This window comes from Notothenia rossii (assembly GCF_949606895.1).
Source record: "Notothenia rossii genome assembly, chromosome: 5".
Taxonomy (NCBI): domain Eukaryota; kingdom Metazoa; phylum Chordata; class Actinopteri; order Perciformes; family Nototheniidae; genus Notothenia; species Notothenia rossii.
Genome location: NC_136903.1, coordinates 73,424,500 through 73,444,213, shown reverse-complemented (window position 1 = coordinate 73,444,213; position 19,714 = coordinate 73,424,500). Strand labels below are relative to the sequence as shown.

Below are 19,714 nucleotides of genomic sequence, written 5' to 3'. Positions count from 1 at the left end.
AAGGAAATACAGAAAAACTGCCGTTGCAGGAAAGACGGCGGCAAAAATCACCGACTGTGTGAACGTGAAAATGAATAGAATATCACCTCCCATCTTCAGAGCAATCTGACTATTATACATTAGCGTTAAAAAAGCTCACTTAAATATCTGCCACAACATAAGTACACTGAGTGCAGGCGTTGATGTGTCCCATTATCATTCATATCACATCATATCACATCATAATGTATCATACATCTCCTTATCTGAGTCAGCTTCTTGTGCCGTATCTGTCCGTGCAACACTCAGTGTCACATACTGGATGCAGAAGTATTATTTTAAGCAACACATTAAGTTGACGAAACACTCGAGACAAATGTAATTAAAGTCAGATCGTGTTTTAGACGGGCCAGTGATATCATAAACCTGTTAATGTACGCACTCAAACACTTTTTTTTTGCCAGCTGTATTCACCTTGCAGGTGCAGCTATGTGGCTTTTATCCTGGATAAAGTGTTTAAGTCATGGATGTTTAAAGTTTAACTTCTTCATATTTGACTAGTATTAAAGTTCACTTTTCATTCAGGAAGTATGACGCTGCGCTGTCAGTGCGCTTCTCCATGTTTGTGATTGGTCGAATGCTCCAAATACCACCCCTTTCATGTGAACGCACACCTAACTAGATAGGACACGGCTGGCTTGAGCGATCCACTTGATAACCAGCGTCGTAGGACCGCTTAGCACAGGGGTCGGCAACCCGCGACCCACGGGCCGCATGCGGCCTTTAAGCCCTCTGCTCTGGCTCCCTTGAGCTTAGACAAAAATAAGAAGGAAATAAAATAAAAGTATTTGTAGGACTATTTATATTTTGTTGCACGGGTGAAAATGTTTCGTATCTTGTATTTTGAGGTGATACTGTGACACATAAATAAAAACAAAACGGTTTTAATTAGGTCAACTAAAATATGCATCACATCCTGCTACGGTCCCGCGCGAGCGCCTTTTCTTGGAGGCGCTCGCGCGGGGACCCCTGGCTCGATTAGCGAAATATGGATAAATCAAAGAAAAGTACCGGAGGAACACAGGATTTAATTCTGTGTGGACAGAATGATATGCTTCCACAGCAAACGATGCTGGTTTACCGGTATGTTTGATATGTAGAGAGAAGTTGTCAACGGTGCTGCAGCCTTTACTTATCGAGGAACAACAAGGGAGAGGAAGACAGCTTACAATCTTCAGTCATAATTCAATGGGGTATGTAATTTATTTCAGAAAACACTTTTTGTTATATTCCATGGAATGCTCTTAACGTCCCGATAGCAATGAATATATTAAATGCTTTGACAATAAATACATACAAAAATGTATCTCTGGAAGCCGTAGCGCTGTAAAAAGCACGACCAATCATTTTAGCCGACCCGGCTAAAATAACTGGATGGCCTACCTGCCTGTCAGCCTTCCATCTGTGCACAAACTTATCTCGTGGCCTCATTGATGATGCGCGTTCGTGTGTGTTGGAGGAGGGAATCTGTAAGAAAGTCTGAAGGAAGAGGCCTATTTTTTCCGGTTGTGTATTTTCAAATTCTAGCGCAAACAAGCTGGTTTCTCCATTCTTACCTACCCTACCTTTAACTCGTTTTAGGGTGCAGCTATATGTTTTATTTATTTCAAAGTGGGCCCATTTTAATAATATTTTTTTTTCCTTCAAATGTGAAGAGGAAGTGCTGTGTTTAATTTATTTTAAAGTAGGCCTGTGTATTATTTGTAATTCTCCTTATAGGAGTTCTTTGTTTCTTATTAGAGGTTAACAGTTTTATATAATGTAATAAATAGCCTAATAAATGCAAAAAAAATGTAGTTTTTGTCTGATATAACAATAAATACAACTTAGCTATCAAGCTATGAAATATGTTTTGCGGCTCCAGACAAAAAATGTTTGGGGAAAAAGGAGCAAAATGGCTCTTTTGGTCAAAAAGGTTGCAGACCCCTGGCTTAGCAAGAGCGCCTATGTTTTGGGTTAGGCCAAGCGGCTAACTCAAACATATCCAGGTTAGGTTGAACCGGCTTCGTAGTACAGGCCTCTGGTATTAAACGGGTAATATCGTGTTTTACTGCGAGGGATGCGTTGCCATTAGGGGTGTAACGGTTCACAAACATTTTGGTTTGGTACATGCCTCGGTTTTTAGGTCAAGGTTCGGTACGTTTTCGGTACAGCAAAAAAAATGATCACAAAACATAAAATATCTTTTAGGGGTTTTTAATTATTATTAAATTGTGAATAATGTATTCACTCAAATAAATACAAAATATAATAAAATAAACATTAAGGCGCAGCATTTTGATGAACTGAAATAATCTGTATTTGAGCTTGTCCACATTGATTGCCGAAAGGGCAGATCTGCTGGCACTAACAATGTCTCCTACTGTGGAGGACACCCTCTCGCTAGGGACAGAGGTAGCAGATAAAGCCAGGTAGCGCTTTGCTAACATGGCAACACAAGGATATTTGGCGTTTGTAATAGCTTTGGCTCTGTCTGAACTTTTTGCGAGTGCTGGAGGCTTAAATGCTAGTGGGAGTTGGGTTTGCACTTCAGTCATTTTTCTTTTGGTACCGGTTATATTCACGTTTGGGTGATGCGTTTTCAAACGAGTGTGCAAGTTTGATGTATTGCCAGCCGCGTAACCAATTTCAGTTGAACAATGCCGACAAAAAGCTTTGGTTCGGTCCACCTGTCTTTGTCCGTCATCCTTGTAGGTAACTGCGAAACCAAAATGTTGCTGGAGGATTTTCGAGATCAACTTTATCTGCGTTCGCCATTTCCTCAAATTACTGACAAAATGTGCACGCATCCCTGTGACCAGCTCTCATAGTATGGTTCTCGATGAATGAAATGACTTGGTCGCTCTAAGACGCGTTGAACCCAATGTGAGCAACTTACACTGAACGCTGCGACGCAGCACTTGAGATTACTTCCAAAAAGTTGTTCACGTTCACAATCTTTTACGTTTAACGTTATATCCGCGGTACACTTCGGTACACATGTGTACCAAACCGAAGGAACCACACCAAATATTTTCGGTACAAATACGTATACCGTTACACCCCTAGTTACCATGGCAACATCTTTTGAGGAAAACTCACTAATGGCACAGACATGTTGAGGGCTGGACCATTAACTCTCATCTGAAGTCTGGTGGTGTTTTGACTATTTTCATATGAGTTACGACAATATCGTGTTTTATGGCGAGGGATGCGTTTCCATGGAAACGGCATATGATGACACCCCATAATTGACAGAGTTGTTGAGGGCCGGACCATTAACCATTATTTGAAGTAGTGTTGTCACGATACCAATATTTTGGTTTCGATACCGATGTCAAGTCAAGAATTGTGATTCTTTTTCGATACTTTTCTTTTATTATTTTCATGATAAATACAATTGTAGTTTATCTGTTAAGTGTTTTCTTACAACATGGTCTCTTCTTTATACTTGAGTTTGTGATTTCTTTGATAGTTAACTTTATATTTTATTAACATGTAATAGTAGGCCAGTGTTTCCCCTACCATTGTCTTGGCGGGGCGCTGCGCCCTGCCAACGGAGCCCCGCGCCCTGCCTGAAATTCAAGGTGTTTTTGTTTTTTTTATTTAATTTTTGTTTTTTTATTATTTAAAAAAAAAATATATATATAGCACCAAATTGCAACTGAAGTAATCTATCTACGGTCACGTTTCACATTGAACATGTGCTTTTTTATTAAATAAACTAAACGCCTATGTTATTTATCCAATGTGCATGTTTCAGTGTCCACTGCCTTGCGTATTCACATTCTCCCTCCGCTCCGCTTCCCCCCACCCCCACCCCATACACGCGAATGAAAACACTCACAATCAGAGACAAGAGCGAAGGAAAGGAGGAGAACAACAGCTCTGCTGTCTGCCCGTTTGTGTCCCCCCCCAGTTTCAAATTCGCCGTTATCGTCACGGGAGAAGGACACTAACAACCTGCCCAGGTGGACGCGCGCAATAACACGATTGCTTTCATATCTGAGATCAGATGAGGTGGAGCTGCCTCCAGCAACAGAGGATGAGGCAGAGAGAAGCAGCAGCAGCAGCACAGGGTTGCAGCAGGTATGTTATATGCTGTAGTCAGGTGATTTAAATGTATCAATGAAAGGAAGAAGTGTAGGCTACATGATAAGAAGGGAATACAGTTTGAATTAAAGTAATAAAGTACAGTGTAACACTGTACTTTATTACTTTTTAATGTACAAATACTTTGTTACTGTACGATATCAATAACAATAATCCACAGCTCCTCTCTTTGCTCCAGAGGATAAAAAAGATTTCGGGTTACCCGAGCAGCACCCTGCCAAGGCAGTAAACCTAGCGGAAACACTGCTACAGTAATATAAATAATTATTGACAAAATGTACATTGCAGATGTTAGCCACACTGGTAAGTTAGCCATATTAGACAGTTATCATTGCCATTAATTGCCTCGTCAAACTACGAAAATTTTCGTTTGTCACAAAATAAATTACACTTGTTTGACTTAGATTTGAGGGCATGGGCTTGAGCATGATGTAATTATGTTATCTATCACATTCGCTAACCTGTCTGTCTTTAAATTCTTTAAACAGCTCTGGATGCCGGTCGGTGAGGTGCTTAGCCAAGTTTGATGTGTTGGCTCCCTTGGTTTGCAGGGATCTAAAACATGCCTCACAGACAGGCCTCGTGGTGTCCGTAGGCTTGCCCTTACTGTCAGAGATATAGCAAAAATACTTCCAAATTTCGCTTCTGGCGTATTTTTTGTCAACAAGCCGAGGCGCAGCGGCAGTTGCACTCCCACTTGCAGCCATGCTTCTCGTTTTCTCACATGCTCTGGCAGCTAGCGCGTGCACGAGAGATGGGAGGACCTTAGAGCGTGCTTGAGAGGGGAGGGACTCCAGGCACGGCTGCAGTGCAGGGAGTGGAAGCAGAGCGCTGAACACACACGGTTCTTATTAAAACACCGCTTTCTCACCAGAGTACTTTTCCCCGTCATTCTTAAAGTACCGATACTAATGAAACTAATGCAGGGTATCGCGGTACCTTTCAAGTATTGGTACACCGTGCAATACTAATTTGAAGTCTGGTGCTGTTTTGACCATTTGCATAGGAGTTACGACAACATCGTGTTTTTTGGCGAGGGATGCGTTTCAATGTAAACAGCCTATGGTGAGATCTCAGATTTGGCGTAGAGCTGTTGAGGCATGGACCGGTGATATACAAGTGAAGTTTGGGGGACGATTGGACCGTGTCCATTGGAGTTACAGCAACATCGTGTTTTATGGCGAGGGATGCATTGCCATAGTAACACCACATTACGTAACATCAGATTTGATGTTGAGCTCTTCAGGGCCAGTGTTAACCATCATGTGAGGTTTTGTGGCGTTCTGAGCATGTCAGTTGGAGTTATGACATCATCGTGTTCCATGACAAAACTGTTTATATTTGAGCAAATGAAACACCTGTGCTTGGGCCCAGAGATCAAAGGTTTCCATGGTGATGTGCAGTAATCAGTGAGAGCCTTTCCATTCTTCTGAATGAGAGATAAACTTCTTACATGTGAACGTTTTGTTGAAGAACCGTAACAGATATCAGTGAAATTTCAACGCGTGAAGCATCTCAAGGACCCTGAGCATCTGAAGTGTGCTTTTTGTGTACTTTCGGGTCAATAATGTGGCCTTTTTGGCAGATTAACTAAAGGTGTGCGGCTGCTGCTGAGGAAAAATCAGCTTGAATTTACAATGGGCCTTAATGGAGACATGTTGAAAGTTTGTGTCACTTCATGCCCTCAAGAGGCATTTTGTTTAATTATTTTTGCTTAATTTCTTTTTCAAGCTACGAGATGTTTTCCTACATTTCTCATGAAAAATTATGTCTCAGGATTGTAGGGTTTTGGAATTATGGCAGGTTTAAAAAATATATATGAAGGCGAATTTCAAGCTGTCCTCCACTCTAGCTGTGACATCACACACTCTAGGCTGCGCAATACACACTAATGTTAAAATATGAAGAAGGCCTGTTTACCAAGGTCTGAACAATGTTTAATATTTCTAAAAGTATGAATCTGATTTAAAAGTTGTTTAATGTGAATAATGTCAGAAAGATGTAACTTTTTAAAGTTGGAATGAGGTTTCTGAGTGAAAGTATGAAGGAACAGTTAGCAGTTGAAGTCGCATGAAGATTTTTCAAGTCTGAAGAGTTTCTCCATTGACTTCCATGTTAAAAATGTGATGAATTGAGATATATCTAGGGAATTATAAAAGTTATGAATGACAAAAGTAGAAGCAATCGATTCCCGATCGAGCTGAACGTTTTGATATTTGAACCGAGTTTCTGCGATGTAGAATGTGGGAGAAGAAGACGGACAAAATAACCCGGCGGAATAATAATAAAGAATTTCGTGTGTAGAAGAACAGATAGTTGGAATGCTGTATCAGCATTCCCACTAACTGAAGAACTTGTACTTGTTACAAATGTATTCCAACACTCTGGTATGGATTTGTGAGATGTTTTTCCTATGATCAAACATATTCAAATATTCCTAATTTATTAAGGTTTCGTCAAAAAAAAGTTTCCTCTAACAATTCTGTGTAGTGTGTTTATGTTCAACATATGTCTGTGGGTATTCATTGTCCACGGTATTCAATGTTACATGTCTATCGTAATGTAAAGCAATTTGAACGCCTGGAAAAGCACTAAAATAGATGTAATTTATTATTATTATAATTATTAGTATATAACTATGCGATAGCCCTGATACATTAGTACATTTAAGGAGTTTCATGTTGAACCTAACTTTTCAGAATCAGTTCATAGGGCATACATACCTCCAACATTACCGAGAACAGTGACTGGTGTTTTCTTCTTCTCTGGTGCCAGGCCATACTCCGTCTGAAGCTCCTCTTGTTGGATCCGAGCCTGTTGTAAGATTTTCCGGGAAAGACGCTCGTCGACGTACGTGTCTTCGTTTTCTGCCCGGCTGTCTCTGCTCTTCACTCGGCCTCGGGCTCGCATGGTGTCCCCCTGCAGGATCTGGTCAGCCAGCGGCATTGATCCTCCGCTCTTCTCACCTCCTCCTGTGCCCGCAGATCGTTTCACTTTTGGCATCGCTGTTTCTAACCGAAGATGTAGCTATATTATGTTCTTTTAGTAAAGAATTAACAAGTACTGTGCTGTAAACAGCGACTCGTTCAACACGTGCGGATGTCCATTACAGAAAGGATGTGACGTATTTTACGTCACGTACTTCTTTAACCCAGCAAGAATTTAATGTTAGTTGTTTTTTTCACTGAGATATTGATAAAAGTCATACGTTTAATCTGCCGACAAATAACTATTTTTTATTTAAAGTAGCATATACATTTTTGCAATACAATATCTTTATTTTTTGCTGTTTAAAATAATAATAATTATTATTATTACTGATTTACCTTTGCCGGAAGACTGACTTTTCACCCGGAAGTTATTCACCGAATGCCAAGAAAGAGGAGGAAAAACATCAATGGGAGTCACTTGGTGAGATGATAACTTTATGGTCACAGCGATATTCAAAATCTTAACAATGATTTAAACATTATTTGCGTAATGTCCAATTATCTTTGTCTTCCTTATGTCGGCCTTAACCATCCCGCATATGTTTGCACTTTGCATCGCTGCTTCGGTCACTTCCATTCAAACGATGCTCTGCGAAACCATTTCTGACAACATTACATGCACATAAGAGATCTTAGGGAGGAGGGACTTTGTTTCTCAGGCCCTTTCAGTTAAGGCTCTTGTTTTCTCCCGTAATGCGGTGTTTGTTCGTCCTACAGTGTGTGCCAGGTGCCCGTGGCAGAGGGGAAGAGCGTGCAGCAGTCCGTGGACATCGTGCACAAGAAGCTGGAGCAGCTGGGTGCTCTGAAGCAGGGCAGCTTCTGGGTGGACTGTGAGACGTACCATCCAACAGGAAATGTCAGCGGTAATATTTGAAGCTATACGTTTTATTCATAGGTTTTCCATCCAACAATACATCATTTTGAATATTTCAAGGCGTGTGATGAGTGTAACCCCCTTTAAGGTGATTATAACCATGGTTGTTAATTAGATTACAAACCTGGAATTACATTGGTAAACATGTTCATGATATATAATAATTTATGTATCAATCTTTAGTTACTAGTACTGCATTTTCTGGCAGTATTCAGTATAAAACTTGAGCTTCTCCTTAGCCAGCTGCAACATTAAAATGAAGAACACAAATTAATGCATCAATAATTACTGTTCAACAATACAACATAATATTGTTTGGATCCTTTGATTTAATATTTTTGAATGCAGGACTTTTAAAATATAGTAAGAAGTATAGAAATACTTTCTACTTGTGGTATTACTCCTTTCACTTTATTAAAATGTCCTATATCATATTATTGACATAATAATAATAATGAAGTATTACCGTCACAAAATAAGTATCTAAAAAGATGAAATGCATGCTGAAAACAAGAAATGCACTTAAATAGATAATACCAACGTGTCACTTCTGACAGTAATTCTTGTCCGTCTGTTACAGGTCAGCCCTCCAAGCTCTTATACGTGATGCACAACTCTGAAACTCCCCTGAGCTGCATGGGTCTGTTTGAAGGTGGACCCTGCCTGATAGCAGATGCAAACTTTGACGTTCTCATGGTGAAGCTAAAAAGTCACTTCCAAAATGCCAAGGCGCATAAGGTGGAGTGTCGTGGATCTAGATACCGCTACTGTGATTTCTTGATAAAGGTTGGCACTGTAACAATGAGCTCCAGCGCCAGAGGGATATCAGTTGAGGTATGTAGATAAATGAAAAGTAGTAATAGTGGAAGCATAATATTCTCCTGCTGAGAATCCGCTAACTCTTTGAGTGTTTCTTCAGGTGGAGTACTGCCCCTGTGTGGTTCCAGGGGAATGCTGGAATCTCACTAAAGAGTTCATGCAGTCCTTTCTTGGCCCCAGCGTCCCCGAACTACCGTCTGTGTTTGCTGCCAAGGCTGAAGGACTCTTCGCCCCATCAGACTGCGTTGACACCATGACTCAGTACTTGGAGTTGTTCAACAAACTTCGTAAAATGCAAATGCCAGGAAGTAATGTGCGTTGAGTGGTCAATGGCAATGGAGAGAACTTTTTTGTATATTTGTATTGATGTTGCTTTAATTCTGTCCCCCTGGACCGGCATGTACTTTTGGCATTTTTTTAATAAAGCCTGGGATTTTTTTTATTTCCATCTCTGGAGCCTCAATGCATTGAACCTTCTTATTTTATGAATGCATGTTGTATTGCTACAGGTTACACTAACAATGTCTCTGTTCTATTCTAGTTTATCAGTGAATAAGGATAAGGGCTGCATTTAATTGAGCCAAAATGTTATTATTTACACCTTTTCCTACTGTAAGCTATCTAAATATTACTTCCACGACTGGTGTTAAGGCAGGTCAAAGTGCCTGCTGTGAGACAGCCTTAGTATGAATAAAATAATCATAAAAAGGTGAAACAAACACACAAGAAACTTCCCTGGTTTGTTACAAAGGATTGAATAATGGGTGTGAAAGTTTATAGAAAACAACTTCAATGTCAGAATGGTGTATTAAAACAAGCCAGTAAAAAAAATTGTTTTTTCAAATTGTGGAAAATATGATAGTCTGAGAACTGTCCACACCCAGTGCATTTTTTTTAAAAGTGCAGTGCTGGATTACTTTTTGGCACCACTTTCACCCTGTGTTAACATGAATCACATTTACAGGATTAGAGTTTCTCTTTATACACCCAAGTTTAGGCGAACTTAAGTCTATATGTTTTATTTTGGATTCCCAATGGCTGCTTCCAACGGCTAAAAGGGGTTGACACAAGTTAACATTACATTATAAAAAAGGCAAATCAAAAGGCAAAACATCAGACAAGCAAACTACAACAAAATAATAAAAGCAATTATGTCGATAGGAAAACAGGCAAGCACATTGACATTTGCTATTAAAAAAAAAGCAATAGGCTACCACTAAAAACAGATATAGAGTGATGGATACAAATAAAGATGAAATAAACTCCCTTGAACCAGACAGCTGTAACTCACGATTCAGCAATAATACTGTGCCTAAAAGCTATACCTCCCCTAATGCATTATAGGATTACCACGCACAAGCTGACACATGGCGAACACGGGTCTTTCGAGGACATTGGGCTCAGGGGCAGTCTTCATCTCTGCCCGGTGTGCGGTGGGTCCAGCCTCGGTTATTGTTCCATGGCATGTGGCCTCGGTGGGTGGACGGACGGACGGTCCATCCTGCTGCCTGTTGTTCAGCCCTTCCGCCAATGAGAGCCGGGCTGCCGCTGAGCCCCGGTCCAATGAGAGCAGCCGGGTCTGGGCTCTGCTGTTCAATCTGTGAGGAGGACAACAACCAGCTCTCAGTGTACCGGATGGATGTATGTTGGCGATGGTAACGTTACCCAGCTTTTTCCGTTATCAGGTGTTACTAATGTAGTAATGAACACAGACGAGGCCCAGCGATAAATTAGACTCCATTAACCGGCTTTCTGTGATGAAAGTCACCGGGGAGTTTCTAAACGGTTAACGATGCAGTCCGCTAGCGAGCTAAGCTGTTACAGTGGTAATACTTAGTTAACGTTAGCGACAACAGCCGTTAGGTTAACTTCGATTGTCCTTAGCAACGCGCTAACCGTGCAGCTAACGCTAGCTACTATTTCAAGCTAATAACATAACATGTTAGCTACTTGATACCATACGAATCATCTGTGTTAACCAAAATGCACACTAGGTGAGAGCAAAAGGCTAGACAAGGCTAGGGCTGTGCAGAGCTGCCGTGGCTAGCGGTTAGCGGTGATAGCTAACTTATGGCTGGCTGAGCTGCCTCCGACTAACAAAGTTGTTGGATGTTCCTAGAGAGAGGCTCCCTGACTGCTCTTTGTTCTGCCTCAACATGGGGATGGTAGTGTAGCTTAGCATGGTGGGAAGAGACTGCCAGCCTGCTCCAGAAGACAGGCTTTAAATCCCGGACAGATTTACAGATTGCATATTGTAACATTTGTGAATTTCACCGTCACATGCGTTAATGTACTCTTCTAATACAACTGTGTCAATAGGAACACATAGCCGGATTTGCGTATGCCACCAACAAGAAACCAGTTGCTCAGGCTTGCAAGTTAATGGTGTCTTTTCGTTAAAAATGTTTTAAAAGTAGCGGATTATTTACTCAAAGAGAAAAGCGAGAATAATTGTGTAGCACAGCGCTGGTACCGTGGAGTTAGACAATTACATCGATTAACCACGTATTTAAATGGACAGACAGCCAGCCAGCCCCCTCATGTCCACATTTCTGTCAATACGTTTGGCAGTCTTAAGAATTATCTATTTAAGTATTAAACATTGTATTTATGTAAATTAGCACAATATATTGTTTTTTAACATACTGTCAATGACCATCAGACTTGATCATTACCAGCATAGAAAAACTCATGCAGCATTTTTACCGTTACAACTATTCTCAGAGTTATTTGAACTCCAAAGCTTTAAAATGATCTGTAGCCTACTGTCAATCTTGTCATGTCAAGTGTATTTGAATAGCATGACATATCTTAATGGTCGTTAGTTACATGCCTCCATTAACAATGTTGTACCATGCAGCACAACGTCTCTGTGTAGTCACGAAAAAACAGAAAAATTGTCTAGTTAAGGGAAGAAATATATTGTAAGAAACCATCTGTTCCAAGTGTTTTTTACATATTATTTAGAGAACATAAATGACACAATTTACCAGCCAAATGCTGGTAACATTGGCATTTGGCTTGTACATTTGCATCCCTCACCAGCCACAAAAATGGTTATCTATTGAGTGGCTGGTAAAATTGGACTATTCACTGGCCATTTGGCTGCTAGAATAAAAAGTGTTGCACTCAGCATAGTGTTTATGCTGTTTGCATATTACGGCAGAATCAAAGTAAACTGTAACTCCCTCTCTTTTGTTTTGAATTAATTAAGCAAATTATTGAATGTTTGTGAATACTTGATTTTCAAAACTGAAATTTTGGAGACATTCACATTAGAAGACCAACAATTTGAAAGGCATTGTAAACTTAAACCGTTGTTTTTATTATTGCAAATGATGTAGTATTATCCCGGATTAGTGGATACCCTTTTTAAAGTGTGTGTTATTGAATACTTTTTTAGTTGAGTTTAGCAGGTGTCTAGGTTTTTTATTTTCATACCAGTGGTTTCAGACAATGCCTTATTTCTAATTATTAGTTTATTGATAGGCTTAGTTTTGTTTTATTATATAATTGTTTAACTAAACATCTGTTAGCAAAAGAGAAACGTTTTGATGTCATTTATCACTCCTGATGCGCTATGCACTACTAATGTCCTTTCTCCCTTTGTCTCAGAATGATACTGTCGGTGCAGGTGGTGACAGTGGACATGGGCGGTCAAGCTGAAAGTTGCTTTTGAGTTTCCTGCAAATATTTTTGATGTATTGATCCACACCTGATCAGGCAAACTATTTTACAGTAAGTATAAGCCTCTTCATTTTGTTTTTGTGCATTAAAGTGCATGTATGCTCATTCATTTCATATTTCATCAATTGTATTCAAGGACAAAAAAACAAACCATTTTATTTAAATAATAAACATCTAGCTATTTGTAATGAGATGTCAAATATGGTTTGCAGAGAAGTCTGGAAATTAGAGTTTTGAAAAAACGGGGGAAAGAAGGGACCTTGAATTAAGACACCATAATAAGTGGTGTGTGAGTCCTCTCAGTATGTTTAAAACATAATCTAACTTTGTTTTCTCTTACCACAGGATGAGGTGTTGCATGGTTACAGGACGTGTGTCCTTTCACTGAGGCCACATGTGTATCAGGAGAGATGGATCGTTGTAAGCACGTGGGGCGTCTTCGCCTGGGCCACGACCATTCTGTCCTCAACCCACAGAAATGGCAGTGTGTGGACTGCAGCACCACCGATTCAGTGTGGGCCTGCCTCAAGTGCTCCCACGTGGCCTGTGGACGCTTCATGGAGGAGCACTCGCTCAAACACTTTCAGGAGTCACACCACCCACTGGTTATGGAGGTGCGTGAGCTAGATGTGTTCTGTTTTGCCTGTGGAGACTATGTACTCAATGACAACGCAGAGGGAGACCTCAAACTCCTAAGAGGGGCGCTCTCCACAGTGCGCAGCCCAGGGAGACGCTCACTACGCTCAGCGACCATGGGGGTTTGCACCCCCTGGGTTGGAGACACTGGGCCAAAGCCCGCCATGCAGCTGGCCTCTCGTCACAGGAGGAAAGCACTTCTAGGGAAGATGCTTCGGACATGGATCGGTAAACACCAGGAGCTGCAGAATGAGCGGGAAGAGAAACTTGAGGAAGCTAGAAGACAAAAAAAAGAGGTTAAAAAGAGACTCATGGAAGAGCTTGGCGGTGTCCCTCCTAGAAAGAGTGCTAGGCTTCTTACTCAGGCGCCACGTTCAGCCATCACACTCATTCCTCGCAAATTTCGCGAACCTCCAGAACGCCTACCTCCTGCTTCCAAGAAGCCTTCCCTTCTTACCCTGTCCCGTAAGACACCTCAGAATGGCAGAGCTGCTAAACTGAGGAGGTACTACTCCTCTCACACAGTCACCCGCCGGAGACCTGCTCCAGGTGTCACTGGTCTGCGCAATCTGGGGAACACATGCTACATGAACTCAATATTGCAAGTGCTGAGCCACCTGCAGAAATTCAGGGAGTGTTTTCTCACTTTGGACCTGTGTGAGACTGAGGAGCTGCTGGCCAAGACCAACCAGGCCCAGGGCATGACGGCCGTGACGGGTGTAGTCAGCAGTGGGACCGCAGCGCTGCCTGGGAGCCCTCTGGGACGCGTAGGTAAGGCCGGCAGTTGGAATTTACCCGTTGGCAAAAAAGAAAGTGCTCCTCCTACCCCGCAGCCTTCAGAGTTGGTTCAGCCTAAGGAGCCTCGCTGCTCCACCCGCCAGCAGATGTCTCTGTGCCATGAGTTACACACACTTTTCAGGGTCATGTGGTCAGGCCGGTGGTCCTTAGTGTCTCCATTCGCCATGCTGCACTCGGTGTGGAACCTCATCCCAGCTTTCCGGGGCTACGACCAGCAGGACGCCCAGGAGTTCCTGTGCGAGCTGCTAGACAAGGTGCAGCAGGAGCTGGACACAGAGGGCTCCAAACGCAGGATAGTGATCCCCATCACAAAGAGGAAACTATCCAAGCAAGTGCTAAAGGTTCTTAACACCATCTTCCATGGGCAGCTACTCAGCCAGGTAAGACATCACATATGTAACCACATACTTCATAGTATGATTATTTTGTCTTAACCCTGCCTTTAAACCCATAAGGTTGAAAGAGTGAAACAATATCATTTGATAGGGATTAATTTATCATTTTAAATCACTCCAAAAAAGACTTTCAGATAGCTCCATCCCTAAGAAAACCTCGAGCAGTTGTATTACCAAATAATGTGTTCCACTAAGATATATGAGCTACTTATGCTGGTTATTTTTATTTTATTTTTTTCATGATCTTTTTAAAATGCTTATTGTATTTTCTCAGAGATCCCCTTATTTAAGACTTGATGTAATTTCCAAACATGACGACTATTTTCCACTGGAGTCCTAACTTGTTTCTCTTCTCGCTGTGTATTTTAGGTGACGTGTCTGTCCTGTAAGCACAAATCTAACACAGTGGAGCCATTTTGGGATTTGTCTTTGGAGTTTCCAGAGCGATACCACAGCATAGACAAAAGCTCAGGCTCTACAGCTTACCAGCGCAGCTGCACCCTCATTGAGATGTTGTCCAAGTTTACCGAGATGGAGGCTCTCGAAGGCAGCATCTATGCCTGCAACCACTGCAACAGTAAGTACAATTATGCAAATAAGTACTATAATAAGGACATGAGTGTCGGAGTGAGAATGACATGAATATACCTTTTTTAAAAACTGATAGTCTTTTCACAAACTCTGATATATTTTAAGGAAGTATGTCACCTTAATGTTAAACAGAGCATTGTAACTTAAAGACAAGAATGACCTGTTTTTATTTTATTTATTCAATTATATTTCTGTATTTGATTTTGATCTTCATCAACCATAGTCAGAAGAGTTTTGATATACAAGAACTATAAGAATGCCATGTTTGATTCTTCTTGTAACCTTTACAACTAAAACAAAACCTTATTATAAGGATATGCATTTGAATGGATTAGTGAATTCATTTACCATCTCATTGTTTCATGATTTGTCAGAAAGAAGGCGGAAAACATCCCACAAACCCTTAGTTCTGTCAGAGGCTCGTAAGCAGCTTCTGATCTACCGTTTACCTCAGGTTCTACGGCTGCACCTCAAACGCTTCAGGTAAGTGTCTACACAGGCTGGTTTTCTTATAATAATTACTGCAAATTAAATGACCCAGTCTTGTTTAGTGATGTGTTTTATTTTGTAGCTGTAATCAGAGTGCTTAATGTTCTCTATGGTGCTTGTGAGTGCTTGTGATGCTTACTCCTCCCTGTTGTATGGCAGATGGTCGGGGAGAAACCATAGGGAGAAAATCGGCGTCCATGTGGCCTTCGACCAGGTTCTGAACATCAAACCGTACTGCTGCACAGGCTCAGGTCACCCCGTCCACAGAGGAGGCTACACCTACGATCTGTCTGCTGTTGTTATGCACCATGGGAAAGGCTTTGGCTCAGGGCACTACACCGCATACTGCTACAACACAGAAGGAGGTGAGGAAAAGAACACCCACAACCTATCAACATTCAAAGTCTTAATTTCTTCTGTTAAACATTTCTTGTCTTTGTATTTTCAGGTTTCTGGGTCCACTGTAATGACTCTGAGATGAAGGTGTGCAGTGTGGAGGAGGTGTGCAACACTCAGGCCTATATTCTCTTCTATACCCAGAGGTCTGCCTAGGTACCTCTCGCTGTGATGTCGACCGGTATCGGGCAACTTAAGGCTGCATTTATGAACATGTTCTCTGAAGTTTCCCAGATGACATTTACCAATCACTTTGAAGTAAATTACCGAAAGAAAAAGATAGTAACGGGGGCACTAGGACAGCCACAATTATGTTTAGGAGTAAAGGTGAATATTGAAGCATCCAGATGAGAAAGACACTGTAATAAAGACAAGCTAGGAAAATCCTTGAAATTAGAAACATTTAAATTAAATGTTATAATGGCTGGTTTTTGATTATGTTCCAAATCCAAAACCTTTTTAAAAACTAGGCCTGAGGTTTCTCGGCCTGCGGGACCAGCATAGCAGTTTACTATCCCGAAAACTGTGTGAGCGGTCCGACTCTGTCCTGCTGAACGCCATGTTGTGTGTCCGTGTTTTAAAACCCATCAGGCTCGTGTCTGTTGAGTCTGTGGCCCTCCTGAAACAGCATTATACATTCAAAGGAAATGCATGATCTGGATTTTAGAGCATTTTTATCACAATAATGTTGTCAATGTGCCTTTTTATATGTAACTGTACATTTAATAGCCAATGCACTAAATCAGGGATGTCCAAACTACGGCCCGGGGGCCAAATGCCGACCGCGGACCATATTGAATCGGCCCTCAGCAAATTCAAAAAGTATAATGGAATATGGCCCACAAACTTTTGCTGTTCTTATATTGTAATTCTTAACTATATATGTACAAATATATTACACAGTAGTATTTGTATGTTAATAAGCCAATTTTTCAAATACATTCAGTCGATTTAAAGTTGGAAACATTTTTCTCACAAATCTAAGTTGATAAGAAAAAAGCCCAGTAACTTATTTACATAACCAGTTTGAAATAGACCCTTAATATTTCCTTTTATTATAAGCAATCTGAGGCTTCTGTTTTAAGGGATGAGCTGCCAACACTTTTTGTAACAAAATAAATGAATTTACCTTCATTTGATTGATTTCGCCAACTTATTATTGAACTTATGAGGCAATATACCTCACCTCTAGCGAGTCGCCCAGCCCTTCATATATTTTTCTGTATCTGGCCCTCGTTGAAAAACGTTTGGACACCCCTGCTCTAAATACTATAAGAGGTACATCGTTCAACATCATTGTGAAGGTCCAATTAAATGACATTAATCGAGTGACTAAAGTCCAGCCTCTGTGTCGCCTCCAGCTTCTTCTTTTTTTATAATCGTGAAATGTCAGTTCGGGAATCATTTAAAGGACCCATGTCATGGCCATTTCTACTGATCATAATTCCATTGTTGAGGTATACTAAAATAGATTTATACTCTGCAATTTTCCAAACTCACATTGGTTTCTCATACAGCATCTCTGTAAAGTATGTGTATTCATCAGTATTCACTCTCTGTCCTAAACGGCTTGTTTGAGCTCCTGCCCCCCCTCCTTGTGAGCCCAGTGTGCTCTGATTGGTCATGCGACGTGCAGCTGCTCGTTGCTGTGAGGAGCAGATAGGGCTTGCGTGATAGCGATACAGATACAGCGAGAACAAGCGAAAGTCATCCTGAGTACACAAACACTCACAGCCGAAGTAAAAACAATAAGTGTGGCTTGATATTGAGTAAGAAAAAGGTTTATAACGCTGTGAGAATGGGTCTGCGGAGAGCATTTCTCCGCCATCCCAACTTAGTAGCCCGAAAAACGTTTACCCATTTAAACAGTCGTGGTAGATACCTTGTTTGTTTTAAACATCATAAATACACAAACAGCAATGAATACTTACAGGTTGTGTACCCGAATCTCCCGCTGGTCCAAACAAAGTAGGAACAGCATCGTTCTTCAGTGCTCTACGCTGTGCATATCCGGCATGAATCGCTGAAAGGTTTGGGAAGCTTTGTTTCGTGAAAGGCTGGCAGAGGGTGCGGCCATAGTTCTGGGCGTGGCTACTGGGTATCCCTACGTAGCGATACCCAGGAAGTAAACAATGGAAAATGAGAAATCTCAAAAGAGGCATTTTGGAGAGGTGTTAAGAGTTTTACTCCCTACAGGGTTTACTTTGAGGGGTTTTGACTCTGCAGACCGTTTACACGCATAAAAACCTTCATAACACACAAGGGACGGGTAATAACCGGAAAAGCATGACATGGGACCTTTAATACTCCTCCCTGTGTCGTTTGTACTTCATCACGTCCTCTCAACTGTTCCGCTGTGACTGGATACTGTGTTTTAGGCTGAAGGCCTGCGCTCTCAGTGAACAGGAAGAGTTTTAGTTTCTTTTGTAGTTTTATGTTTTCTATGTTTTCATGAAAATACTTCATTGATGATAAGTGACAGAAAGCTGCACTTTTGAGGAGGTGCTGCTCTCGTTGGTCCTATCTTTGTGATTGTTCATCTTTTAGCTCCTGTATCTTGTTTAAAATGGCAGCTCCCCTTGTGGTGTAACATTAGATAGTCTGAGCCCAGGTTGGAGACTGCGCCTGTGTTTGAACGGCAGGAGATGATTGGAGGAGTGAAGGGGCGGACTGCAGTACAGAATGTTTCGGGGTACCCATTTTGAGTTGAGCACCTGAAAGCAATATATTGTACTTCTTGCATCTTGACAGGAAATAAGATAAAATCAGGAATTCTTCTGCTTGTTATACAATGTTTTTTTCTACTCTGCTGTTTCTATCAAGGTCTTTAGAATTTGCTAGGTAATCAAGAAAAACTGTCGTGTTTGATACGAGTCAAACACGGAATACATTTGTGAACTCTATGTTAAAGTTGGAACAATCTAATGACGATGAATGTCTTACTTTTCAGTGGTCAGGCGCGGCCTGCCAGCGACTCTGATCCCCCTGAGTTCTGTCGTGTACTGTAAGAATACCTGTCATAAATGTATGGTCATATGGGTTTCGCCTGATGGTTATTAAAAAGACAAAACAAATGTGAAACTTTTCTTGGGTTTTATTTAATTGAAGGGAATAGTTACTTCATTTCATCCTTAGTTTAAAATGAAGCAGGGTATTCAGGTCAGCTATATGTAAACCTGCAACCATTAGTTCAACTTATTAATTAGTCGTTTGACAGAAAGATGTTTTCCAACTCTTCTGATAATCCATAAATAATTTAATGTTTTCAGCCTCTCCAATATAGACTTGCTTTTCTGTGGTGTATCATATCCCACTAAATATCTTTGTTTGGCCTGACAAAAGACAATCATCCCCTTGGACTGTAAGAAACTGGGATGGACAGAGCGAAAACAATCTGCGTATGAATTTATTTTATTTAGTTGTGAGTCACAGCCCCAGTGAAAAGCATTCATTAAGAATACATTCATGTTCTGTGTGCGTTCTGTGTGCCTACCTAAAATCAGGAAAGTAACACTGAATACATCTACAGAATTAGCAAATGGATACCCAGCTGATCTAAGACTCATTTAATTCTGCTTCTCTGATGCTTTCTTAAATATTTGAAACCTGCTCTGTAGCTCCTCTCTCTTTCAGCCCCCTCCTGATAAATAATACTCCTCTCCGATGGGCCTTCTACAAAATAATGGTGCGCCTCTGCAAAGGTAGATCTCAAGCTGTTGGTGGATAGTCTCAGGAGTGAGATGGTATATTCTAATGAGCTTGCATGTGACATAAGAAGGGAAACTAAATCTGAATGGCATTTATGGTTATCTGACACAAAAGACTAGGTTGTCTTTTTTGCAGTTAAATGGGTGGTTTATATACTATATGGACAAAAATATTGGAAGACTCCCATTACCCCCCGGGCG

The 19,714-nt window shown here is 41.1% G+C and overlaps 3 protein-coding genes across 4 annotated transcripts in view; 2 read left to right on the top strand and 1 right to left on the bottom strand.

Annotated features, from left to right (window-relative positions):
• bysl (bystin-like) overlaps window positions 1–7,266 on the bottom strand; it is an 11,272-nt gene extending 4,006 nt beyond the window's left edge. Inside the window, exon 1 of the mRNA XM_079680555.1 lies at window positions 6,847–7,266. Within this exon, the coding sequence (XP_079536681.1) occupies window positions 6,847–7,134 (288 nt within the window). The 5' untranslated portion in view covers window positions 7,135–7,266. The remainder of the gene's footprint in view (window positions 1–6,846) is intronic.
• A 135-nt stretch (window positions 7,267–7,401) lies between these two features.
• med20 (mediator complex subunit 20) lies at window positions 7,402–9,256 on the top strand. Its single transcript, XM_079684865.1, has 4 exons — window positions 7,402–7,542; window positions 7,839–7,984; window positions 8,576–8,829; window positions 8,915–9,256. Exons 1-4 carry the CDS (start codon window positions 7,529–7,531, stop codon window positions 9,134–9,136), a joined length of 636 nt encoding a protein of 211 aa, XP_079540991.1. The 5' UTR covers window positions 7,402–7,528; the 3' UTR covers window positions 9,137–9,256.
• Window positions 9,257–9,395: 139 nt separating this feature from the next.
• Window positions 9,396–18,887, top strand: usp49 (ubiquitin specific peptidase 49). Of its 2 annotated transcripts, none has more exons than XM_079684863.1 (7): window positions 9,396–10,469; window positions 12,430–12,552; window positions 12,847–14,315; window positions 14,700–14,907; window positions 15,296–15,404; window positions 15,570–15,775; window positions 15,859–18,887. In XM_079684863.1, exons 3-7 carry the CDS (start codon window positions 12,912–12,914, stop codon window positions 15,960–15,962), a joined length of 2,031 nt encoding a protein of 676 aa, XP_079540989.1. In that variant the 5' UTR covers window positions 9,396–10,469; window positions 12,430–12,552; window positions 12,847–12,911; the 3' UTR covers window positions 15,963–18,887. The 2 variants fall into 2 exon arrangements, with proteins under 2 accessions (XP_079540989.1, XP_079540990.1); XM_079684864.1 differs by lacking the exon at window positions 9,396–10,469 and adding an exon at window positions 10,500–10,640.
• Window positions 18,888–19,714: the final 827 nt, after the last annotated feature.